Source organism: Triturus cristatus, chromosome 8, assembly GCF_964204655.1.
Source record: "Triturus cristatus chromosome 8, aTriCri1.1, whole genome shotgun sequence".
Taxonomy (NCBI): domain Eukaryota; kingdom Metazoa; phylum Chordata; class Amphibia; order Caudata; family Salamandridae; genus Triturus; species Triturus cristatus.
Genome location: NC_140591.1, coordinates 815,474,669 through 815,502,048, shown reverse-complemented (window position 1 = coordinate 815,502,048; position 27,380 = coordinate 815,474,669). Strand labels below are relative to the sequence as shown.

Below are 27,380 nucleotides of genomic sequence, written 5' to 3'. Positions count from 1 at the left end.
CTGGGGATAAACCCACTGGACAAGCCAGGTCTAACAAGCATGATTTCTGTCTTGTCTGTATTACATTGAAGTTTATTGTCTCTTAATCATTTTATACCTCCCTTTATACATGTTGAAAAAGTCTCCTTAATGGTATAATATTCCATTAAGAATGCGAGGAGGGACTTATAAATATTGCAAAAAGTCAGACTTAGTGCAGATCCATGCACACTCCACATTTTAATATCTTTATGCCAGAGTAGTGGGGCTTCATCCAAACTGCCTGTTCTCTGAGGTTCAAAAAAGAACTGAACCACCTCAGAGCAGCTCCATTCACCCCAATTGTTGAAAGTCTTTTCGAAGGCCTTGTGCTAGATTTAGGCTTCTGCTTAAGAGGGATTCTGCTTGCTTGGTATTTCAATCTGGCAACACAGCAGCAGTCAACAAGCAGCAGCAAACAGAGTGAGGGACACGTACAGTAGATAATTGATGTTTGGGAGCACAGTGCTTTGGGACACTTCCAGAAGGTAAATTGAGTGAGCCTCTGTAATGGGGCTCCTGTGGAATGGGGAAGTGAAAGCAAGACATAGGTAAGTAACACATCTGGGTAATTCACAGGAGGAGTTCACTTTGCTGCCTGTGAATAAACACATGTTTTCATACTATACACCCAGCAGAGTAGGTTTAGGGTATTAATTCTTATTGGTCCCATGTCATGAGTGGCTTTTTCAGCCACACTAACATTTTAGTCACTTGCGAATGCAATGCATCTAGGGAATGGTAGTTTGGATTTTTAACATGTTAAGCAGTGTTTTAAGTGGGCAAGGTCCTTTCTCTCCTGGGCTCTAATTTCTGTCCTTGACAGTGCTGTTTTAGCAAAAGAAATCTGAAAGCCAAAAAATAAACAAAAATCTGTGTGACAGGCTGAGGCTGTACCTAACAAACGTCATTGTGAAAGGAGCCTGGGAAGGAAGCAGTAGGAGGATGAAAAGTAGAAAAATAAGGGACAAGAGGTGGACCATTAGGAGAGCTAGGATGACCAAAGCCACGAGGACCAGAACAAGCAGAACAAAACCTAATCTATGAGAACCAGGGTTACTTTTGCCAGAGGGGACCAGGAACAAACAGACAATGAGGGACAAGACAATGAAAAACAATATTAGAGTACCAGGACCAGGGTGAGAAGGATCAGAAGGGCCAAGAGAATGTGGAACAAGGGGAGCTGGACCTAGTGGGCAATAGTCTGAAAGAACAGAAGGACCAGAGCTAGACGGAACAGAAGACTCTGGACCATAACGACAAGAAGGGTTATGAGGGCCTGTGTGCACCAACCAGGACCAGAGGGACGAGGACAACCAGGGCCAAGAGTAGCAGACCCAAGTAGACAGACCAAAGAGGACTAGCACCAGCAAGCCAATGGAGAGAGGACCAGTGACATAAAGGGCCACACCACAGACATCAGATCAAGATGGACCAAGTGGCCAGGAAGCAAATGAACCAGGAAGACCACAAGCAGAAAAGATCAGTGCTAGCAGGAAGTGGAGACCCTAGTTTAAAATGACCAGGATGAGAAAATCTAGGTTCAGTAGGACCAGGATCAAAAGGTCCAGGAATGTCAGTTTCATGGGAATCCTATATGCAAGGTGATAAGTATTACATGATTCAGGCTGACCCACAACATAGGAACTAGGAGGACAAATGTCAGAGGGATGAGGAAGACCAGACTCAATACGACCATTTCTATGAGGTCCATGATAGAGGGGTCCATGGTCAAATGGACAAGAAAAAGGTAGAATAGGCAAACCAGGAGACCAAGAGGACTAGTAGGGGTAGGATGGGCAGGGGGACCGGGAACTAGGAGGGTTAAGGAAACCAAGGCCAGTGGAACTAGCATAAGAAGACCCAATACATGAGGGCCAGACAAAGGAGTACCAGAACTAAGACCAGGACTACACGGAGCAAGGTGACCAGGATCTGAAGTTTTAGGGACAAGCAAATTATGGTTTTAAATAAGCCATGGAAGCCAGACCAGAAGGACTGATGAATGAGAATTAAGGTGCGGAGGATGAAAAGGTCCTGTACCGGGAACCTGTGAAACAAGCCATTCAAGATCCAAACGACTAAGGGTAGGAGTGCATAGGAATGATGACCAATCAAACCAGGACACAGAAGTACAGGGCTAGGAACTTCTTAGACTAATATGAACCAGAGGTCAAGGAACATCAGAACTAGGAAAGGCTAGGATGATCTCTGACAGGACAAGTTATTGCAAAGTCATGCTGGCAAGGGGCAGGAGATCGAGAGCCAGGAGGTTCAGGACCAGATTGAAGAAGACTAAGAAGATCAGGGCCTCAATGGCAATGGCCAGTATGTGCAGGTTACTAGGAGAAGCAGGAGAGGAATTAGGAAGACTGAGGGGGCAGTATCAAGGGCACACAGAAGACCAGAGCAAGAAGTCTAGGTAAACTAGAAGGATCATGACCAGGAGGACCAGAAACAGGGCTAAGAGGATCATGAAAATCAGGAACTAGGGGACCAGGGCTCAGATCACCAAGTGGGGCAAAGCAATTATTACAAGCAGCAGGACCGGGTGAAGATGATCTGAAGTAAAAAGGTCAAGTATCCGGAAGACCAAGTGTAATGGGCAGCGGTGGGCATGATGGCCAGGACCAAAATGACCAGGCTCAGGAGGACCTGTAAAAGGAGACCCTGGATAAACAGGACCTGGATCCTCATCGACCGACTACAACGACCCGGAGTGGCATTACGCCGTAATATAGAGAATCCTAAGAAACCTTTGACCAAGACGAGTTGAACTAGAATACTAATCGTCCTAACCGCCCTGAGGAAGCTCCAGGCCGGATGGCCATGTAAAGGGGTGAAACATGTGTTGGCTGTTCTCTCACTCACTCACTATGTTTATGTTTAGATTCTTGTATAGCGCTCGAATGCCGAGGCGTCTTGGTGCTGGGACATGAGGGCAGGGAAAATGAAATTGTGAAAGAAAGGCCTATGCGGCTGTAAACAGCCGGGTTTTCAAACTCTTCCTGAAAAGCTGGAGGTTAGGTTGAAGCTTCATGGGGAGTGGCAGTTTGTTCCAGAGCTTGGCCGCACAGTGTGTTATTGCTCGGCCCCCCATCTCGCCCGTCTTATCTTCGTAGTTTTAATGAGGCCTTGACTCGCCGATCTGAGAACACGTGGAGGAACATACGGTGTGAAAAGTTTTTGAAAGTCCTCAGCACTGCCCCCATAAATTGCCTTATGCACAAAAGTTAAAGATTTAAATTCTATGCGCTGTTTAATGGGCAGCCAATGAAGTGATTTAATTCCAGCTGAGATTGGCTGTCCTCTGGATATGCCCAATAGAAGTCTAGCTGCAGCGTTTTGTAGGGATTGCAGTTATTGCTGTTGGAATTTATTGATTCCCAGGAATAGAGCGTTGGAATAATCTAGTTTTGATAGGAAAAGAGCTACCATCACTGTCTTTTGTAGCTCTTGAGGAATAGAAGGAAAATATTTTCTCACGATTTTTAAGAGAAAAAAACATGATGAAATAAGGCTGTTCACCTGGGTACCAAAATTCAGTTTGTTATCGAAAATGATCCCTAAATTCCTGACCCTCTCTACTGGGCGCGGACAGTCTCCGGCCTCGGTCGGCCACCAAGACCGGTTCCATAGGGGCTGGCCCGGCCCAAACTCCATCACCTCTGTCTTATCTCTATTTATTTTCAGATAGCTCTGACTCATCCAGGCCATAATCTCGGTGAGACAGACATGGAACCTGGCTGCTGTGGTCTCTGGCTGATTTGTGATGGAGATGACAAGTTGAGAGTCGTCGGCGTACGAGACCAGAGCAAAGCCATGTCTCCTGACAAGATTGGCCAGCGGGGTGACATAAAGATTAAACAAGGTCGGAGATATGGCGGACCCCTGTGGGACTCCACAAGGAAGATGGAAACAGTCCGACTTCATGCCGTCACAGAACAGCCTCTGCTCCCTTGCCACCAGAAAGGAGGACAGGAGGGTCAGGGCGGCCACCCCAGCCCTATGTCCCTCAGCCGCTGCACCAAGACAGTGTGGTTTACGATGTCAAATGTGGCTGATAGATCAAGGAGCATGAGGACCTCCCTCCCCGCCTCATCCACCACCCTGTGGATCACTTCAGCTGCAAGGATTAAGGCAGTCTCAGTGGAGTGGCGTGGGCAGAAGCCATGTTGAGAAGTGTCCAGCAAGTTGTTTGCATCGAGGTATTCAGTCAGCACTCTGTTCAGTTGTTTCTCTAGAACTTTGGCCGCAATTGGGAGGCCAGCAATGGGGCGATAATAGTTCTTAGGATTGTTAGGGTCTAGGCTTGGTTTCTTTAGAAGGGGTGTAATTGATGCCATTTTCCAGGTTTTAGGATCTTATGCGCTGCTTGGTGCATGATGAAAGGGGGACAGGGATCAATAGGTGCACCAGAATTTATTGAGAGTAGAAGTTTTTGTACCTCCCCACTGTTTATTGGCTGAAAACAAGTTAGCCTACATTGGGGGCGTGTCATGAGCATTGTCATGTCCTGAGGTCTTGGGGCACTTAGGAAATCATTATAAATTCCTTGCACCTTCTCTTGAAAGTGCTCAGCCAATTTATTACATAGGGTTTGATCAGGCTTAAAAGCATTGTCTTGTTGAAGTTTGGCTAACAGATTAACAGATTTGAACAATTCCTTTGTGGAGTTGCCCGCCTCCTTTATTTTTACTGTAAAAAACTGGTTTTTTGCAGCAATAATTGCCTCCTTGTATTGCGAAATGGTGTAATTATAGGTAGCTTTCTTTTGATTGTCATAGTCTTGCCTCCAGAGACGCTCAGCTCTTCTATAACTGATCTTTAAACATTTAAGCTCTGGGGTGAACCACGGTGATGAAGTCTTGACTCTTTTTACTGTCACTAATTTCTTGGGTGCGACCCTATTGGCTGCTGACAGTAGCCAGTCGTTGAACTGCAGAACAGCCCCGTTATTGTCAGTTTCTAAAACGGCAGGGAAAAGGTCGAGGGCAGACTCAAAGTCGCCGTCCTTGGGGTTGTCCCACCGCCTCATTAATACCTTAGATGGTTTAGCCTGCGCTCTGGGGAGTGCCTGGGTGATTTTAAGGTTAAAATATATGGCCTTGTGGTCTGTCCATGGCAGAGCTAACAAGCTGGTAAGAGTGATGTCAGGATTGCTGGTAAAAATCCCATCCAGCGTGTGACCTGCCTGGTGAGTGGATTCGGTTATAAGTTGATTGAGGCTGAAAGCCTCAAGATTGTCTAACAGCCTAGTAGTGTCTATATTGTTTTTACATTCTAAGTGGTAGTTGAAATCTCCAAGAATTGTGAGGGAATGAGAATCAGTGTATGTAGGAAGGTGGATATCTGACTATGGTTACCCCCAATTTTTTGCCTAGTGTCTAGCTGGTTTTTCGACTTAGTTGGCCTGAGATCCTGCCATTCAGGATCTCAGTCCATCTGTTCTCTCTTTAAAATGGACTCCATGTACCCTAGGTACATACCCAATTGGTTGGATCACCCTGTGAGCCCCTGTACCAGTGTACACTAGGTACCCAGGGCATTGGTGTATCTAAGGCCTACCAGTGGCTGAAGCATGTATTATGCCACCCCTGGCCTGGCCTAACAATTTGACAGAACTGGCTGATCACTCAGCTGGGGTAAGTTGGTGTAATCACCTCTTACTTAGGTGTAGTATACCTATACCTAACCTTAAATGGGACACATATTAACCTATAAGTCACTCCTATGGCAGGCCTTAACAATCCTGAAGGCAGAGTGCTTGGTTTCATGTGAGATGGTGCTCTGGCATGAGCTGAGCCTGTCTGCAGTGATCGGAACCACTTCCTTTTGCTGTTTCCAGATATCGCCATACCATATACTCTTAAGTGCATTATGAACCTCGCGGTTAAATGCTATCTTTGGTTTGGCTTTATCAAAACATGTCGAGTAAGGTGTCATACGAATTGGAATACTAACCCCTCGCCAATTCTGGCGACGGGGTTAGCATTCCACCCTTCTAGAGGGACACGACATGTACAGTACTTGAAACCCGGGTAAAATCAGACATAGCCTCAGCTCCACAAAATGGATGCTGCCACCACAGACAGAAGTCAGCCCTCCTGCTGCTGGGAGTCCTTCCAGCTTGGGAGGTGTGGACAAAGGGTTTCCTGCCAGGGGAGGTGCGTGCACCACCCCAGACAGGAATTTGCGTATTGGTCAGGTAGGGCTTGAAAGGAACCAGACATGCCTGAGGCTCACAAGGAGCCTCGGTGCATATGCCAGTTCAAACCGGTCCTGGGGCACACCAGCCCTGGACCTGGGGCGAGCTGGACAAAGGATTAGGGGTGTAACCACCCCCCTTCCTGGTCCCACCCATAGGGAGGGACCTAGCAGGTAGTCCGGCCCCTAGAATCCGAATAAAGGTAGGAGCTGTGTCCTAAGACTTTAGACATCCTGGAATCAACTTGAAACCAAGAAGAAGACGGGAACTTCGACGCTCTGCCGCACAGAGGACTGAAGCCAATCTCCCCTGTGGTCAGGGAGTGACCACCTTGCTAACGCAAGCACCATCCAGCGAATCAACGTCTGCTTTGCCGCCGCCTCCCGCCGGAGCCCGAGCCCAAAGACTGACAAGACCTGGACCTCCAGACCTCTCACCGCCCAATCCACAGTCCTTGCAAAGAAGAGACCCGTGGAGGCACCGAGACACGTGGAGCCAGCCATCTTGAAACGACCACGACAAGCTGCAAGCGCGACAACCGAGGCTCCCTCCAAGTTGTGCTTTGGGATCTGAGAAGCCCAACATCCGAGCAGCATCTGCACCAAAGGTGAGCCCTCCAGCATCTCCACGATCTGCGTGGGGCCCTTCTGCATTTTGCCACTTGATGCGCCTAACCGGTTGCTGGCCCGCTGGCTAGTGGCCATCTTGGCGATGAACTTCAAGAAATACACCACTGGTCTGGTTGCTCCAGACTGGCCCTTGCTCCCCTCCAAAGGAGCAGTCCCTCTGACCTTGCTGGTCAGAACCATCAGCTTATTTCGTTTTCCACAACAATTGCTTTTGCCAAGGCTTGTTTGCTTCGATCAAGTCGCCGACACCGCCAACAGTGAGAGCCTGCGTGGGACAGCTCGTGAACCGACTCCTGGACGTCGTCGACCTTCAGGGACCACGTGGCTGCAGAGACAAGCTACACCTTTCTTCCTGTTTGCACCCGACATCGCTTGGTACCCACCTGGTGCCACGCTGGTCACTGGCTAGTGACTGTGAACACTGTCCCCTCTGCTTACAGGTCTTCTACAACTCCGATCCACCCTTGGATCCACCGCATCTCTTCTGGACCGACCGCCTGCAGCATCTTTGTCTTCAGCCTCCATTGAACAGATAGAAGAAACCCGACGCACTTCGAGACCTATGCACCCGCTTCCTGTGGGTGAGGTAAAGCTGGCACTCCGGTGCCCAAGTGTAGAGAATCATCTCTAGTGTCTGTGTTTCCAATCTTGAGTTCATAGTCCATCCGGAAGATCCTTTTTGCAGTAACTTTGTAACTTTTACGCACCCATTGAAAACCTATGGGAGCACGCGTGTGACTATTTGCTCTGCACACGCAACCCGTGGACCTCCTGGTCACTAACTAAAGTTAGCTCCTTGTAGGCCCAGCGATTCTAGAGGCCCTAGGCCTTTTCCCTTTCCTGTTCGTGGTACTTATACCACTATTTTAGTATATGGTTCGAGTGGCCACCAGGGCCTATCCATATAAAGTGCAACTTCTGTGTATTCTAACGTATTCTTGTTTAACGATTTGTGCTCCTGTGCTCATAAAGAGTCTAGGGGATACTTTGAGAAATAAATACATATATATTTTCAATATATATCTGTGTGGTGTCCTTTCATTGGTATAAAAGGGGGTTACATTTGGTAAAACAGCTGGCTTAACACGCTTCACGAGTTTAGCCTCAAAGACTGCTTAGCCTACGCTACCACTAGGGCAGCTTGTCTGAAAAGGTTGACTTACAACCACACCATAAGGGTTGCTTGGCATGGTACAAGGTGGTCACTTTAACTAGTGAACATCATATACCAGGCCAACTTCTTACATTGGTGAGCAGCGGTTGGATTTGAGCTTGCTGTGTTTTACCATTGTAATCTCTTGGTTACCAATTGAAAGATCACATAGGTACCTTTAGGTACATATAAAACAAGAATAGATATACTTAAGTTCTACTGAACTTAGTTGTTGTAGAGCAAAGGGAGTAGCACACCCTGACTACAACTACTAGTTAGGTTTAGTAGGAAAACCCAAGTGTAGGTAGATTGCAACACATCCACCCCACACTTAAGAGCAATGGCTGGGGCAGAGGGGTCCAATGTACCCATCTCTGTTGAGAGTGACCCCCAGAGGGCACCATCCATCTTTGCTACCCTAAACCAAAATGAGCTCAGGCAGTTGGCAAATATCAGGGGCCTTAAACAGCCCAAGAATCCTACTTCTGCTGAACTCAGAGAGCTTTTACAGGCTGATGAAGATCAGAAAGCTCTCAGGAAAGCCTCCCAGTTAGGCCCCTTAGGGACTGGAACAGGAGGCCCCCCATTCTGAAGATGCTACTGAGGTACCCCTTTCCAATAGTCACCCCTTAGGTGAGATTCACACTACAGAGGATGAAAGTGATAAGGATACAGATGGTAGTGAGGATGAAGGGAGAAATAGCCCAGTGCCAAGTGTTATACTTGGCCCAGCTAAACTAAGGCTATTGGGGACTGACAATGGGATCACCCCATTGGATCTCCCCAGTGGACTTAACCAGGGGCTTGGGAGGCAAAGGAATCACTCAGGTGACTCTAATGCTTCTCATGCCTCTAGAGGCTCTCAAGGTCACTCCAGGAGAAGGATGACCACCCCTCAGAGGAGGGAACATGAGGCCAGAATGCAGGAAGCTCAGCTGAGAATCAGGAAACAGGAGCTAGAAGTAGCTCTGATGGAAGAGAAACTGAGTAAGGCTAGGCGACCTAAAGAGAGTGGGTCTATACCCACTGGTGGCAGCATTGTCCCTAAGGACAAGGATAGGGTCTTTGATAATAGGAACCTGTCCAAGGTTGTGCCCCCCTACAAAAGTGGGGATGACATCCACAAATGGATGACTGCTCTTGAGAGAGCCTGCAAAGTACAGCAGGTTCCTGAAGACCAGTGGGCGGCAATCCTCTGGCTCTCCTTTGAAGGAAGAGGCAGAGACAGACTCCTCACTGTTAGGGAGGAGGATGTCAGAAACTACAGAGTCCTGAAGAGTGTCCTAGTTGATGGGTTAGGCTTAACCACTGAACAGTACAGGTTAATGTTCAGAGACACCCAGAAGACACAAACTCAGGACTGGTCTGAATACATTGAATGTGCCACTAAGGCTTTGGAGGGTTGATTGCTGGGAAGTAAGGTATCTGATTATACAGGATTGTACAATTTGATGATGAGAGAGCAGATTTTAAGTAATTGTCAAAACCAGCTTCTCCATCAACACCTGGTAGACTCAGATTTGACCTCTCCCCAAGAATTGGGAAAGAGGGCAGATAAATGGGTCAGGACCAGGATCAGGCCTAAAAACCAGGGTGGTGACCAAAAGAAAGATACCACCAAGCCTCAAGAGAAGGGTGGGGATAAAGCAAAAGAGAAATCTTCCTCAGGGCCCCAAAACTCCACACAGGGTGGTGGGTCCCAAGCTCCCTCCTCTACCACAGGTAAAAAGCCTTACTGCCATGAATGTAAAATTCCTGGGCATTGGAAAACTGACAGCAGTTGCCCAAAGGCTAAAAACAAAACTGTTCCTCCAATTACTCCTGTCACACCACCTATTACTGTCAGCAGTAATCCCCCAGGTGGTGGGAGTGCCCCCAGAAATTTGGGTGGGTTTACTTGGGGAACACAGGGGGACCCTGGCTTAGCCAGTTCCCCTACAGCAACTACTCTTGTCTGTGATGGTGGCATGGGGTTTGCCAACTTCACTGCCTGTCCCAACACTTTGGGTAGGTACAGACAGGAGCCCTACATCAATGGTACAAAAGCTGAGGCCTACAGAGACACTGGAGCTAGCATCACTATGGTGGCCCATTGGCTAGTTCCCTCTGAGCAGCTTTTGCCTGGTTTCTCCTACCAGGTAACAAACATTGATGGCAAACAAAACAGTCATCCCATGGCAGAGGTATGTCTCAGCTGGGGAGGTGTCACTGGCCCTAAAAGGGTGGCAGTGTCCCCAACCTTGCCTGTAGACTGCTTACTGGGGAATGACTTAGAACTCTCAGCTTGGGCTGGAGTTGAACAAGACACCCATTCTAAAATGATAGGCCTTTCACAAAAGGGTAGTGGGGTTGTGCCATTCACAACCCCTGTCCAAATAGATTTCCTCCCTGGAAAGGTTGGAAGGGAAGTGGTAGCCACAGCCCAGGCACAGACAGACTTCCCTGTAGAGACTGGCAGAGCTGTGACAGTCACAGCTCAAACACAAACTGAGTGCCCCCCTGAAAAGGTTGGCAAGGCTGTAATGGTCTCAGCCTATACTCAGACTGACATAGGTGTAGTGAAGCCTGAAACAATGGATCACTCCACACAAACAGAGAGTAGTGGGGAGGAAGAAAAGTCTCCCTCTCCCCAGACATTAGGAAAAGGTCAGCCTCCTCAGGGATCTGACCTCACCCCTTGTGAAGGAACTGCCCCAGAGGTAGCCAGGCCTGGCCTGGCAGAGCCTCTGATGTCAGTGGCCCCTTCCAAAGTGGGACCCAGTCTGGTGCAGGTAGCCTGCCTCTCTCTACCCTGCCTCAGTCAGCCCAGGGCTGCAGAGGTCAGGGAGGCCAGTGGACCCCAAGAGGGCCCCTGTCCACAAGAACCCCCCTATCAAATGAATGAGGATTGCCTGGCTAGTAGCCCTAGTCAGGTGATGGGTGAAAACATTCCTGAGGGATCTCCTTTACAGGTAGTTAGGGACCTCCCCCAGAGGGATTCTGTTGGGCACAGGCAAACATGGGACCTTAGGGCCCCAAACCTGACCTGTCCCTCCAGTAAGCCCACAAAAGGGACCCAGCCTCCAGCGTTAGGTAGCCAGAGGCTGACCCTGAGAGCACAGTGCAACTCAGTTAAGGAAAGAAAGGCATCCACGGTGGAGGATGATTGGAGGAAGCTGAGGCCTCACTTTGAGGACACTCACTTCAGTACTCCATCTCAACACCAGCCTTTTACTTTGCCAAGACACACCAAAGGTAGAGATTCCCTATGGTGGAGACCCTCTGATACCCTTAGGGTGAGGGGTTGCTTAGTGGACCATGAGACAGGGAGTAACCATGCCAGTGCTGGTTCCTCCTTATATGGCCACTTGGGCAATATAGGCTTACCTGGTCAAGGACAGCCTTATCTCCCTTCGTTTGGGGGGTGGGTTGTGTAGGAAGGTGGATATCTGACTATGGTTACCCCCAATTTTTTGCCTAGTGTCTAGCTGGTTTTTCGACTTTGTTGGCCTGAGATCCTGCCATTCAGGATCTCAGTCCATCTGTTCTCTCTTTAAAATGGACTCCATGTACCCTAGGTACATACCCAATTGGTTGGATCACCCTGTGAGCCCCTGTACCAGTGTACACTAGGTACCCAGGGCATTGGTGTATCTAAGGCCTACCAGGGGCTGAAGCATGTATTATGCCACCCCTGGCCTGGCCTAACAATTTGACACAACTGGCTGATCACTCAGCTGGGGTAAGTTGGTGTAATCACCTCTTACTTAGGTGTAGTATACCTATACCTAACCTTAAATGGGACACATATTAACCTATAAGTCACTCCTATGGCAGGCCTTAACAATCCTGAAGGCAGAGTGCTTGGTTTCATGTGAGATGGTGCTCTGGCATGAGCTGAGCCTGTCTGCAGTGATCGGAACCACTTCCTTTTGCTGTTTCCAGATATCGCCATACCATATACTCTTAAGTGCATTATGAACCTCGCGGTTAAATGCTATCTTTGGTTTGGCTTTATCAAAACATGTCGAGTAAGGTGTCATACGAATTGGAATACTAACCCCTCGCCAATTCTGGCGACGGGGTTAGCATTCCACCCTTCTAGAGGGACACGACATGTACAGTACCTGAAACCCGGGTAAAATCAGACATAGCCTCAGCTCCACAAAATGGATGCTGCCACCACAGACACAAGTCTGCCCTCCTGCTGCTGGGAGTCCTTCCAGCTTGGGAGGTGTGGACAAAGGGTTTTCTGCCAGGGGAGGTGCGTGCACCACCCCAGACAGGATTTTGTGTATTGGTCAGGTAGGGCTTGAAAGGAACCAGACATGCCTGAGGCTCACAAGGAGCCTCGGTGCATATGCCAGTTCAAACCGGTCCTGGGGCACACCAGCCCTGGACCTGGGGCGAGCTGGACAAAGGATTGGGGGTGTAACCACCCCCCTTCCTGGTCCCACCCATAGGGAGGGACCTAGCAGGTAGTCCGGCCCCTAGAATCCGAATAAAGGTAGGAGCTGTGTCCTAAGACTTTAGACATCCTGGAATCAACTTGAAACCAAGAAGAAGACGGGAACTTCGACGCTCTGCCGCACAGAGGACTGAAGCCAATCTCCCCTGTGGTCAGGGAGTGACCACCTTGCTAACGCAAGCACCATCCAGCGAATCAACGTCTGCTTTGCCGCCGCCTCCCACCAGAGCCCGAGCCCAGAGACTGACAAGACCTGGACCTCCAGACCTCTCACCGCCCGATCCACAGTCCCTGCAAAGAAGAGACCCGTGGAGGCACCGAGACACGTGGAGCCGGCCATCTTGAAACGACCACGACAAGCTGCAAGCGCGACAACCGAGGCTCCCTCCAAGTTGTGCTTTGGGATCTGAGAAGCCCAACATCCGAGCAGCATCTGCACCAAAGGTGAGCCCTCCAGCATCTCCACGATCTGCGTGGGGCCCTTCTGCATTTTGCCACTCGACGCGCCTAACCGGTTGCTGGCCCGCTGGCTAGTGGCCATCTTGGCGATGAACTTCAAGAAATACACTGCTGGTCTGGTTGCTCCAGACTGGCCCTTGCTCCCCTCCAAAGGAGCAGTCCCTCTGACCTTGCTGGTCAGAACCATCAGCTTATTTCGTTTTCCACAACAATTGCTTTTGCCAAGGCTTGTTTGCTTCGATCAAGTCGCCGACACCGCCGACAGCGAGAGCCTGCATGGGACAGCTCTTGAACCGACTCCTGGACGTCGTCGACCTTCAGGGACCACGTGGCTGCAGAGACAAGCTACACCTTTCTTCCTGTTTGCACCCGACATCGCCTGGTACCCACCTGGTGCCACGCTGGTCACTGGCTAGTGACTGTGAACACTGTCCCCTCTGCTTACAGGTCTTCTACAACTCCGATCCACCCTTGGATCCACCGCATCTCTTCTGGACCGACCGCCTGCAGCATCTTTGTCTTCAGCCTCCATTGAACAGATAGAAGAACCCCAAGGACGCACTTCGAGACCTATGCACCCGCTTCCTGTGGGTGAGGTAAAGCTGGCACTCCGGTGCCCAAGTGTAGAGAATCATCTCTAGTGTCTGTGTTGCCAATCTTGAGTTCATAGTCCATCCGGAAGATCCTTTTTGCAGTAACTTTGTAACTTTTACGCACCCATTGAAAACCTATGGGAGCACGCGTGTGACTATTTGCTCTGCACACGCAACCCGTGGACCTCCTGGTCACTAACTAAAGTTAGCTCCTTGTAGGCCCAGCGATTCTAGAGGCCCTAGGCTTTTTCCCTTTCCTGTTCGTGGTACTTATACCACTATTTTAGTATATGGTTCGAGTGGCCACCAGGGCCTATCCATATAAAGTGCAACTTCTGTGTATTCTAACGTATTCTTGTTTAACGATTTGTGCTCCTGTGCTCATAAAGAGTCTAGGGGATACTTTGAGAAATAAATACATATATATTTTCAATATATATCTGTGTGGTGTCCTTTCATTGGTATAAAAGGGGGTTACATTTGGTAAAACAGCTGGCTTAACACGCTTCACGAGTTTAGCCTCAAAGACTGCTTAGCCTACGCTACCACTAGGGCAGCTAGTCTGAAAAGGTTGACTTACAACCACACCATAAGGGTTGCTTGGCATGGTACAAGGTGGTCACTTTAACTAGTGAACATCATATACCAGGCCAACTTCTCACAGTGTACGATTCCAAGAGCGTCAGGAGAGCTTGGGAAAAAGCCGCTTTGGTGCCCGGTGGGCGATATATCAATATCCCTTGGAAAATCTGAAGGTTATTTGGCTTTATACGGAAGTGCAGCGCTTCTGCTGGATATAGTGACAACACCATTATAATAAAGCAACAAAAATGAACCGATGTGTGAATGGAATTTTTCCTTAAGAAATATAGGAAACAAATCTTGCCCTGACAATCCTGTTCTGAACCACACTTACATTAGGGGGTTAGGGGTTTCCCCCTGTCAAGGGCAAGCAACCAAGAAGGTAACTTTAGCTCAATACACGGCCAGTAAGGGATCGGGACGTTTTACCCCTATTCTCAATAACTACCCCAGGATCTGGATCATTGCCTGCAGTACCAGTAGGACTAAATGGACAAGGGACAGATCCAGGAGAACAAGAACAACCCAAATCAGGAGGACAAGGGACAAGAGTGCTGGGACATGAGAAGCAAGTTGGACCAAGACCTACAGTGCCAGGGCTAGGAGGTTGACGATGAGGAGAACCAGGACAAGGTAACTCGGACCAAGAGGACCACAAAGGAACAGGGCCAGATGGGCCAAGATAGGGGAACCAGGAAGGGGCATGATGGCCAAAAGGCAAAGCTTTTGATAACAAGCACAATAATACACGAAGGACCAGGACAACCAGGACCAAGGAGACCAAGATAGTAAATGGGTCAGGTCCAGAAGAACTAGGTCCAGGAGAACTCAAAGTCTAAGAAACAGGACCAAGAGGATCAGGGACAATGGGCACAGAATTTCGAGAAGCACAAGGACTATGAAAAATCAGAATTGCATCACCTCGGCCAGGTTTGCCTATTAGCTGAGACCAGGGACACAGGCTGCTAGAGTCAGAGGAAAAGAGGACCAGGAAACAAAGGATTAAGGGGACTAGGAAGATCAGAGCAAAGAGGATCAGCACCTTAAGTGCCAGGACCAGAAGAACCAGGGTGAGGATGAAAAGGAGGTTCAAGACCAGGAACATCAGGACCACAGGCCACAGGGTTACAGGATGGCCTGGAAGATTAGCTGAAGGATGGCCAGGCCCAGGGGGACCAGATAAAGGAGGAGCACGATGAGTTTGTATAGCAGCATGAGGACAAGCAACAGGAAGATCAGGGCCATGAGGATCAGGGCCATATTCAGGAAAACAAGATTCAGGCCAAAAGGAACGGGGGTCAGAATAAACAAGGAAACCGTAGGGGTCAGTACCAAAATTACCAGGATGACCAAAGGCAGGAGGTCTGAGACCAGAGCAAGGAGGTTTAGCAGTATCAGCACCAGTCGGACCATGAATAGGCCTAGGAGTGCCAGGGGGACCATGACCATAGGACAAGGGCACAGAGTCCCAAGTGGAAACGAAAGGCCAGGACCTGGGGGTAGCAGGACCAGGTTAAGAAAGGTCAGCAGGACTAGAACAACCAGAGTCAAGGAAACTGAGGACTGGACCTTAATGTTCAGAAGAACCAAGACCAAAATGGTGAGGCTCAGAAGGACCCAAACAAAGAGAACCAGGGCCAAGTGGGCCAAGACCTTTGAGCGCAGTGCCAGAAGGACTATGAGGACAAGACATGGGACTAGGAGGACAAGGATTATCCAAAGCAGGAAGACAAGAGCTAAGAAGTCAAGGCCTAAGGGTCAGGACACAAGAGGCAAGGTAGACCAAGGGGACCGGCAGGTTTATTAACTGATCTACTGGGAATCAGATGAGCAGGAGGAGAAGGATCAGAAGGACCAGGTTAAATGGACAAGGGTCAAGAGGATCAAGAAAGAAAAGAAAGAGCGATGAGAAGGAGGCATAAAGGGACCAGGCTGGCCAGAAGGGCCAGAACCAAGAGGACTAGGCATTCAAGGAGCCAAACAAGGAAGAACATAAACAAAAGGATCAAGCCTAGTGGGCACAAAACTGGGAAGAGAAAACAGACTGCGAGGACTAGGAATAGAGAAAACATTACTAGGCAAACCAGACTGAGAGTGAGCAAAACTAGGAGAGCAGGACCCGAAGAATAAAAAGGTGATAGCCAGGCAACCAGAGTCAAGAACACAAGAGCTAAGAGAACCAGGGCAATGAGGACCAGTGGCACCACAACCAAGAGGAAAAGGAAGCAAGGACAAACAGGAACAGGATGAAGAGGACAAAGGCAAGGAAGGTCAAGATGACAGGAGCTATGATGGCCAAGCTGGGTGGCTAAGAACAACTAAGAACAGGATGGCCTGAACAAGGAGGACCAGGTTAAAGTGGACAAGTAAGTTCAAGATGACAATGAGCAGGAGGACCAGAGTCAAACATATTAATAAATGTTGGAGGACGACCAGGAGAACTAGTCAGGTCAGGAGTAGGTGAACTAGGGCCATTAAGACCAGTGACCAGATGGGGAGGATTAGGGGGACTAGAAGGGCAAGAATAAACCAGACCAGCAACAGGGATATGTGGACCAGAGAGGCCATAACCAAGGGAAAGGACCTGCATTTCCAAGTGGAGCAGGAGGGCTAGAAACTTGGGTATTAGAACCAGGACAACCAGAGCCACAAGGACCAATGGGGCCAGACCAGGACCAAAATGACAAGTACCAGTACAAGAAGATTTAATAAGGAGGACCTGGGGAGGCAGTACCAAGTGGACTAAAAGGACCAGGGCTAGGAGAATGAGGATCACCCAAACCAGGAAGACCAGGAGTGCCAGCCCTAGAAAAGCCAGGACAGCAGGGCTAAGTGGATAAGGACCAATAAGACTAGGAGGATTAGGATGAGGGTCAGTAGTACCAGGAGGCCCAGGAAGGGCTAATTCAAGGATGAGACAGGAGCAGTGCCAAGATGACCAGGATCATGAAGTACTACAAACAAGACCCCCAGATTCAGGTAGCCAGTATCAGGGTGACAAGAATTGGTTAGACCAGGGCCGGGATGACGATCAGGACAACCAAAAAACCTGGAAAAAGACGACTTGGAACAAGACGAAGAGGAGGACCAACACCTAAAGCCACAGAAGGACCTGGAAGTGAAGGATGGAGAACAGACGCAAGAGGAGGACACTTATGTGAGTCTAGGCCACATGTATTTAAGATATCCCTTTTGGAAATGGTTCTTATTCATGCATCTTATACTACCAACCCCTAGAAACCCCCACCTCTTCATCCCATATATAGAACTGATATGTGCTGAAAAATCAGACCCTGCAAAGTGAAGAAAAAGCAGGGACTATTACACATTGGCCTCTGAGTGTAGAAGACACAATCTGACACTGGCACACCTGTCTGAGGGTGGATCTGAGGGAATAGGGTCTGAAACTTGGCAGGTGAGTTCAAAGGTGGATGGGTGAAAATGTGTGTGGTCTGTGAAGGATGGCAGAAAGGGTTTGAGAAACTCAGATTGCTGAAGTCAGGAAACAATGGTTAATGGCTAACAAAGGGGTCAAAGGGATATGGCAAATAGCAAATCGCCCAAAGAGGGATTCTTTGTGACCCCCAGATCCAGACATTCCAAGTGTGTGTATGCAAGAGGGGGTTTGCAGCAAGGGGCAGATTTACTAAGAAGCCACACAAGGAATCAAGACAAATTGCTGTGCTGTGTTGTGTCTATTAAGATATAATATATTTCTGCTCTCTCCCTCCGCTGGTGCACTCTGTGCAGTCTAGCGCCAAAACAGGCACTCTTGCATCATGGTGCAAGGGTGCCTGCATTACGAGTAGGATTGTTTTTATGCAGGAATGGCCAACTTCTTGCACGGATGCAATCCTTTTAGGCATATTCCACAATCTAAGTGTGATGCAGGATGCCGCCCACAAAGAAAGAGGGAGTAATGAGGAGAAATAATGATATTTCTCCTTATTGTGCCTCAAATAGGAAAGCCTACCATTTTGACATAATCCCAGGTTTACCCACCTTAGTAAATCTGGGAGTGCATCAAAGTCCATGGATGAATGCATGGAATGGCTTCTCAACACAGGATAACACATTACTCTGGATTTTTTAACACTCGCAGAGCCACTCAAGGTGGATTTGCATGGCTTAGTAAATTCCATTTAAGGGCTTTTCTTGCCTTGCATCTTCTTGCTTGACAGAATGGCAACACAGACCCTTAGGAAATCTGCCTCTAAGTTTGTAGTAGTAAGACTCCTTGGGGCAGATTTACAAGCCCCTTGCGCCTCTTTTACGCCACCGTTGCGTCACTTTTGTGACGCAGCGGCGGCGTAAAGCCAGCGCCATGCTGCGGGGTATTTAAAACGTGACGCATCTGGGAGATGCGTCACGTTGTAAAGCCCTGCGCCACATGTAGGCGTTCCGGCGCGGGGGGGCGTTCCGGCGCAGGAACGCCTCCTAAAAGTGGCTGAGTGAAATCTACAAGATTTCACTCAGTCACTTTTAAGGCCATGCTGCATCAAAACCCTGCGCCTGCTTGAAGCAAGCGTAAGGATTGACCCAGCATGTTAGGGATAGGGCACCCCCCACCGAGCCTTGCTGGAGCTGCGTCGCGCTTGCGACGCAACTCCAGCAATGTGCCGCCTTTCCGACGCGTGATGCGTCACGCATCTGCCCATCCGAGAGCCACGGTGCGCCGCATTGTAAATGCGGCGCATCAGTGGTGGTGCACGGGTAGGCAGATACGTCGCAACTCTTCTGGCACATCTCTGCTGATTAGCAGAGATGCGCCAGTAGTCGTAAATCTGCCCCTCGTGTGATGAAAGTCATAGTGCATGGATCAATGGGATGCATTTTGCATGCTGTGATGGAGAGTAGACACAGATTCCCTATACAGCGGGAGCGTATTGACTGCATCCCTGTGAATAGAACATGGAGACCCAGACATGAAGTGAGGGAGAATGGAGAAAAGGCTACACCAAAAAATCTGTAAGGTCCTTTTTAGCAAAGGGCTGTTGATTAGTTCTTCCTGAGGGAGGACATATGTAGGTATGGTAGAAGGAAGGTGTAGGTCAAAGGTTTCTCCTGTTAAAGCTGTCAAAGTTTCTGAACGGGGCTGCCGTTTTGTCTGTGCCTGATGAATCCTTAGAACGGCTGATGACAGCCATATACTTAGATCTCACGCTTCATTGTATCCTTGTTTTGGATACTTCTGCTTGGAGCTAGCACTAGTTACTGCTATGAGAGCCATCACCTAACACAAAGGCTGCATTTGAGAAAGAGCCAGAAAATGATATCTGAAAGAGAAAAACCTCATATTAATTGTGAAACTTCAATAGTGGATTTACAGTTTCTATTTGGAAAATGAATATTAAAGTGGCACTGTGAAATGATCAATCAGTAGGTCACAAGAATGAAGGTAACAAAATGTCTCTGTGTATTCAGTTTCTTATTTCATGCAATATTTGTAATAAAGTCTAATGAGTAGAAATCTCTGTGAGTTTCTTGTCTTGTGTTTCTTTGATGACTGTATGTATTTCACTGATTTAATGGAAAAATGAATTCATATTCCAATGACATTTAGTTCAATTAATTTTAATCCTATTTGTTTACTTGCGGCTCCATGACAGAATACTTCCTTTGATGGCCCGATAAAGTAGGGGCCATCAAAAGAAGGACTTTATACCATCTACGCTATTTAGAGTAAATACTGGCTGTAAGGGACAGCAAAACAAAAATGGACTCCGTCACCCTGGGAGAAAGCTCCCAACATGTGGGACCATTCGTTTTTTTGCTTTTAAAATAATAACTCTTGTTTTAGAAGTTTGTTTTCCAAAAACAAACATTATTTTCAAAGTTTGCTAGCCGGCCCTTATGTATGACTGTACTGTCCTTTAAATATTCTGTTCATAGACAGGAACTGCCACGACACAAGTTCCAGAGAGTTGTCTTTAGGGTCAGCGGTGAACTCTAAATTGGCAGGCAGAGGTCCCTCAGAATGTCAGAGGAATTGTCCTCCACCCTCCTGATGGCATTAACTCCGTACTCAAAACTCTAAAGCAGGCCCATCATTTTTCTTACTTCTGTCATGAGATTGGAATGAAGCCTCTCAATTATATTATGTTAGTCACTTTATAGGGGGCCTTATGCAATTGTTTCTATTTTGATAAGAATCACAATAAATCTTAGATGGCTCTATTTTACTGGGGTACAACATTTCCATTTCTGGTTTTTGTTTTTAAAATCACTGATTTGAGGTGTTTAGTCTGTTTTGTTTCATTGATCTGAGCCAGAATTAATCATTCCAGAATGCACTGATTTGCTGCACAAAAAGAGGTGTTCTAATAACATGGAGCCTTTTGATAATCTTATATCAGGCCCTTGTACACTCCCTTGGCTTTGATAATAAGTGCTAATATATAGTTTGAGAAGAGTAAACTGCTTTAACTAGTCTTGCACAGAATCTAGTCATCTTTATCATTAGTCACATCTGCAGGAAAATGTAAAGGAGTAGGCGCATTTGTGGAGTACGCAACAACTCCATAAAGGGCGTCCCAAGTCGCTATGTCTTGACCATTGGTGTAATGGAGTGGCATACTGTGCCACGACTGTCAAAATAACTTGGAAACATTCAAATATTTGGGACCTTTAGACCTATATGTGAGTGCCTGCATCTATGCCAGTTTTAGTACTAAGGGCCTCATGTTGCAAAATCAGAAGATTTGTGACCAAAAAAGTACTTATCGTTATGTAGAAAACCCTTTTTATGAATTGGAAATTTCTTTAGACTAGAAAAGGACTTTTGCGATCATTTCTGAATTGCAAATAGGAAGAATTATTGATAGTTTTGACTGTAATTGTTGTTGGAAACCATTAATGAACTAATGACCCCCGAGTTGGGGTGGTAACTAATTTGCAATGGGGAAAGGGTTCTCCAGGGCGGGGAGGAGGTTTTATATAAACTGCCAGCCAACCAGTGCTGGCTTTCTACTATTTAGAAAGTGACTGGGTAAATAGTGACGTTTTGCAGCTATTTCCATGGCTTCCGGTCAAACAGTGCAGCATCTCTACTGTTTAGCCAGTGGTCAGGCTGGTAAATAGAGAGGCTGTTCTGCTATTTGAACTGCTGCCAGCCAAACACTGCAGAATCTCTACTGTTTAGCCAGTGGCCTGATAAATAGCAAAACATTTCTGTTCATTGCACGGCTCCCAGCCGACTGCGCAAGATTTCTACTATTTAGTCAGCAACTGGGCAAATGCTTAGGTTTTCCTGCTATTTGTTTGGCCGCCATTTAGACAGTGTAGAATCTTTACTATTTAGCCAATGGCCAAGTAAATAATGAAGTTTTTTTGCTATTTGATGGCCCTTCAGTCAAACAGAGCAGAATCTCCACTATTTAGCCAGAGGCGGGGTAAATAGAAAAGTTTTTCTGCTGTTTGCATGGCCGTCGGCCAAACAGTGCAGAATCTCTTTTATTTAGACAGTGGGTGTGTAAATAGTGAAGTTTGTCTGCTATTTTCAAGAAGTCCGCTGGTGAAATAGTAAATAATTTCCACTATTTAACCAGCAGCCGAGTAAATAGCAGAAAAACATTCACTATTTACCCGGAGGCTGGGAAAGTATCCTATACCCTTAAAAAATGCAAAAACTTTGGTAAATAAAATGTTTTGTTCAACTCTGCTTGAACCTGAAAGCTGGATAGATCCTAGCACAGAATTTACTTAATTGATGTCATTTTTTAAAAAAAGAACCATTCACTTTTCTGTGCAGTATCTTTTTCAAGTTTTTCCCCCCAAAACTCAAATTTGCCTATATTTGACCTATTTTCTTGGTGTCAGTCCACAAACCCTGGTACCATAAGAATCCACAGGACGTTGGAAAAAAGGATACAAATTTGGCATGGATACCTTATGTAGTAAGAAATTAAGAACCTGTAAGTGTGAAATACCCCAAATATCAAAAAAGGGGTCAGCACTGGTGGAAGAAAAGCCTTAGCAGCTAATGCCTTATACCCCAAAGAGAAACAGAGATCTACATTCAGAAGTGAATAAGGTGACTCCACTTCCACTCCTCCACCACATGCCGCAAGTTTGATGCAGGGTTAGTTAAGGATCCATATTATGAAGAACCATGAGATGGCCAGGAATAATCAGAAAACAGATACATGGACAATGAAAGTGAATATCTAGGATTGGAATGGTTAACAAAGAAAGGCAGGGTAGAGAAAGAGAATTCAGACATTTGAATTTAATATAGGATTATGTCTTTTCAGTATTAAGACAGGAATATCCGAAGTGGCATGGCAGTTGGTTCTCTCTACAGTGGCTGTACTAGTTGACCCAGTAAATATTAAAATTCGGTTAGGTGTTTAGTTATCCTGCATGAATATGTATGGGATGAATTTATATTCAATCAAGAGAATATTTGCAAATTGATGATCATAAGGAAAATCATCTGTATTTATTCTGTTTGATGATTCAACAAGACCAGTCATATAGACTAACTGTGCATAGAAAAAATGGCAGCTATTCATAGCGTTTCCAAAACATGGAAATATTAGAAGATGACTGAATGAAATGAGCGCCCTGTAAATATCAGTGCCTTCATCCTCCATCAACCAGAAGCCCACTTTTAATCATGTTTGCCTGTAGACCGTATGAAGATAATTTGTGATGTAGGTAATACCATCTAGACTACAGTATAGTGAAAGAGATTCATTTGGGAATTATTAAATGGACATCTTTACCAGTGAAGCACTGGATTTAAATCTGACGTGAATGAAGGAACATGCCTAAATGTTTAATTTTTTTTCAATCATAGGTATTTGAGATTGCTGCGGTAGTTGACCAGATGTCGCCCTGGGGCATGTTGCGTATTCCACGACCTCTAATCATGATCCGAGCTTTCCGTATTTACTTTCGGTTTGAGCTTCCAAGAACTAGAATAACAAATATTTTAAAGTAAGTTCCTGTTTTACTCAGCGTTTTAGTAAATATCTTCAGAGATGGTATCAATGCACTTTTCAAAATTTACTAGGGCAATTGACATTATATACACGGTTCCTACCGACATGAAAATGATCTCTATGTATTGACTGTAATAACAGAAAGTATTGATTGCATATCTGTGTTTAAAGAAATTATAAATCAATTTGTGTCATGAAGGATGCGTTCTAAGGAAGTTTTAAAACACAGTAGACATTTACGATGCAAAAACATGTAATCAAATTAATAAAATATTCTGAATAACCAAGTAATTTAGTTTTGAAAACAGGGCTCGCTGATTGTTTACGAATGGTGTTCATTACAAAAAGTGAATACATGTTGGAAACTGAGGACCGTGCTGAAATATATCCAGGTCAGAATCCCACTCACCGATAATTTAGCTTGTTCCATTGAATAATGTAAACCTACTGACATTTTTGAGCCACTGATGAGTGTCCACCACCCTCTTGAAGCATTCACAGTTCAAATTAGGATGTTTTCATATGTTAGGGGGTCATTCAGAATTCCCTGTAATGACAGTGGTGCAAATAACATTTGCCACAGGTGTTTTCTAAGTTTTCCATTCAATTTCTAACCTGGCAAAAATATAGAGACTAACATACAAAAATTATATTTGCAGCGATTTTACATGTTATATTTTCCCATTTTTCACAATTTGTTCAAACTGTGAGTAGGCTCATTTTACGCTTACCTCCATATCAGCATAATAGCAATACTATTTGCTCATATAAGCTAGCAATGCCTGGTTACTGTCATTCATTGTAATCAGGAAAAATTACTTTACAGGCAGTTACTAAGTACCACAAACATGACCATTATTACTGTTTTCTACATGCTTCGCTAATATGATGAGATGAACTTTTGACATGTTGAGTTTGGTAAGAGAACATCTGCTGGGAAGACCATCATTTTTAAACCTGTACTTTGGAACTGAAGCAATGATATTAAAGCAATAAGCATTAAAGCATGTGAAGTTATTCCAGCCGATACAAAGATGTGCAGAAGGTTTTCACCTTAGATCTGGGATGTCTGACCAATTACATTTGACCTCTGCATTTGGTAGGGTAGCATAATATGGGTTTCATCATATACTTTCTTTATGATGTGCAAGCTTGTAAGTTGATGTTTTGCTATGAATGGTTTTGTTTGTATATCATTATTGATCTGTTGCATAGAGATAATACATTTACGGCATATGGGAAAGAATTCTCATTTCTTACAGTTCAAAGTATAAGTTTATTATATTGAATAAGATACCATCAAAAGATAGTCAGTACTTAGAAGTAAAAATACATTAGAATATCAAAATAAGTACAATTATATAATGGGGAGGGAAAAAGAGGAAGGAATGTGTACACAGTTCATGCGTAATATAAACTGATACTATTCATAGAAGAAAGAATGATATGTGCAAAGTAATGTACATTATAAGGAAAATAATAGTCAGGAGTGACATACTGCGTACCACCATGCTTTTAGTGATAGTTGAGTAGAATCCTTCCAGTTTTGCATTTGTTTGCTGAAAAGCAACTGCAAATAACAAGTCTGATATTCTCACATTCAATGTAACATCTTCCCAATCATCAGATACACTTCCCAAGTATACATTAGAAATAGAGTATGGCGCATTTGAATGAAAGATAGAGTAAATCTGATTCCAAATTTGTGACCAAGAAGTAGAGACTGATGGGCATGTGAAAAGTAAATGTTTTAAATCAGCATGTTGTGCTGAACATGACCAGCAAGTGTCATAAGTATCTGGATTGATTTTGTGTAAAGATACTAGGGATAAAAAGAGTCTGTTATATATAGAAAAAGTATTTGCGTTGTGTTTGCTGCTCGGGAGGATTTTCTCACTTTCATCCAAATCTGTTACCACAATGAAATGGGCCAAGTCATATTAGATCATGCTCCCTTGATAATTCTGCATCTGTTTTAGTTACACATTGTGATATGAATAATTACTGGAGGACTTAAGATTTATGCGAAGAAGACCAATAAAACTGATTTGGGGAACAGATGTGGGTGGGATGTTGGATTTGAAATAGGTGCATGCATTGAAAATGATATCCAGTAGAAGTCGAAATTTATTTTGAAATGAGCATGGAAGTCCAAAAAATGTTTGGGCTTGAGTAAAAGAAATAAGGGACTCATGATTTAACAATTGATAAACCCATATTAACCCCCTTTTCCTCCAGGTTTTCCAATAAATAGGTCTATTCTTAAGTTGTATATTATGATTGTGCCAATTTTGGAATGAAGAACAGTATGTAGGTCTTTAGGAGTGTGTGATATTACGGGTTCTAGTAATTTACAAATGTTAAAGTTTGCGTGTAAATGTCAGGTATTCTTGGAATGAAAAGGGTGATATGAAGCTGCATTCCAAATAAATCCACAATGGGCAATATTATAAAGAGGGTGAGCTACAATGTCCAGATTGTTTCAATAAAAATACTTTGTGATATTTTGAAACATCTGGAAAATTCACTTCACCTTCAACTTTGGAACATTTTAGTTTTAGCTAGCCATTCAAGGTCATGTATTATTACAAACAAAAGAGGAAAGTATGAAGTGGATTTTTGTTTAAGACTTATGGAATATTGGGGATGATATAAAGAATGATGGGTACCAACATCATCTTAATAGTGTCAAGACAAACCCACCAAGAAAGGTGTAAAGGGTGCCAAAGACTAGTTAGTGATTTTTTTTTATGTACACAGTTGTCTATATTTATGGAGATGAAAGTTTTAAGGTGTTAGGTGAATTGGAGACCAAGATAATTGATTTGTTGAGATTTCCAGTTGAAGTTAGATCATAAGACATCATGTTTAAAAATAAATGTGTTTAAGGGTAACAGAAGGGAGATTAACGCAGCAATTTTAGGACCAAAATCAAACCAAGTAATGGTGTGAAATATAAACGACCAGTTCACGTGGTAAAAAGCCTTCTCGGAATTCAAGGTAATGGCGACTAGAGATTCTGTCATGCAAGTGGATTTTGAGAGAATGTCAAAAGAGCAATCGAGTGTTATTCAATATGTACCTTCCTTTAACAAAGCCTGACTGTTTATTTCCCAAAAGATCAGGAAGAAAGGGTTCTAACCTTGAGGCCAATGTCTTTGAAAAAATATTGCAATCTATATTAACAAGAGAAATAGGTCTGAAATGTTTACAATATTGTGGATATTTTACCTCTTTTGGAATAATTACATCTCTATAATGGGAAGTGTTGGTGTCATCTGTGATTGATTCAATTTGTAATTTGTTTTGTTTGATTTTGAGATAATTTACTGCAGTTTTCCAGATTTATTTTGGCCACCATAGAATCTGGCACTAGATTTAAAAAGATAAGATGATGCACTTTCAGTAGATAAGTTGTTAAATTGAAGTTCGGCTTCAGTAACTTGTTGTAAACATTGTTGTGATCGAGAGATATAGGGGCCGATTCCGATCCGGGTCGGAAAGCACTCCGACCGAGCCGGAGTCCTGCAGTCCGACCGAGCGAGTACGATGCGGCCGTATGCTGTCGGACTCGGTTCGGTCGACCTCCCATAGAAGTCAATGGGAGCCGGTCGTACGACGCGTACATGGGCTCCCATTGACTGAATGGGTACGTCGTGGACAAGTGCACCCCCTACAGTGAGTACGCGTCAGTGCCATCCGCACCGTAAATGCCTGGGTCCCCCTGTGTCCGAGTCGTAGGGCTGCGGGTGACTGGGGGTCCGACGCGGACCCCCAAAGGCAACCACCCGGATGATTTGCAAGCCGGACACTCCAGCTCGCACAGGCTGTCCGACGCGTGCATCGTACTGGCTCGGTCGTGAATCGCATCCATTGCATGCCACGGTTAGCTTATGACCGAGACGTACGGAGCAGTTCGGACCCGGAAACGAGTCGGTCGGTGAATTTCATCTAGCTCGCATCGTACTTGCTTGCTCATACAGCTGTACGAGTCGGGCGGAAAACACGCGTACGGCGCATAGGTTTTCCGGCCGGATCGCGTTCGGTGCCCTTCCGACCCGGATCAGAATCATCTCCATAGTAGGAATGTTTTAATTGTTTATTTTCTTATAAATTAGTTTGAGTTGTTTTTGAGATAATTTCATTTTTTTGGATACAAAATTAAATATATAGTCTTGAGCTGAGGCCTTGCAAGCGCCCCATATGATGTGAAAGGCAATATCTTCTGTATAATTGAAATGCAAATATTCATGAAATAAGTAAATGAGGAGGTGAATGAGGTATACAGTAATAATGAGTTATTAAATCTCCACCGTTTTGGTGATTTGGATTTAGGCAAAATATAT

At 45.5% G+C, this 27,380-nt stretch overlaps 1 protein-coding gene across 1 annotated transcript in view; it reads left to right on the top strand.

Annotated features, from left to right (window-relative positions):
- The window catches only part of NALCN (sodium leak channel, non-selective), a 2,843,734-nt gene that overhangs the window by 881,799 nt on the left and 1,934,555 nt on the right, over positions 1–27,380 (top strand). The window contains exon 7 of the mRNA XM_085622267.1: positions 22,890–23,029. Within this exon, the coding sequence (XP_085478393.1) occupies positions 22,890–23,029 (140 nt within the window). The remainder of the gene's footprint in view (positions 1–22,889; positions 23,030–27,380) is intronic.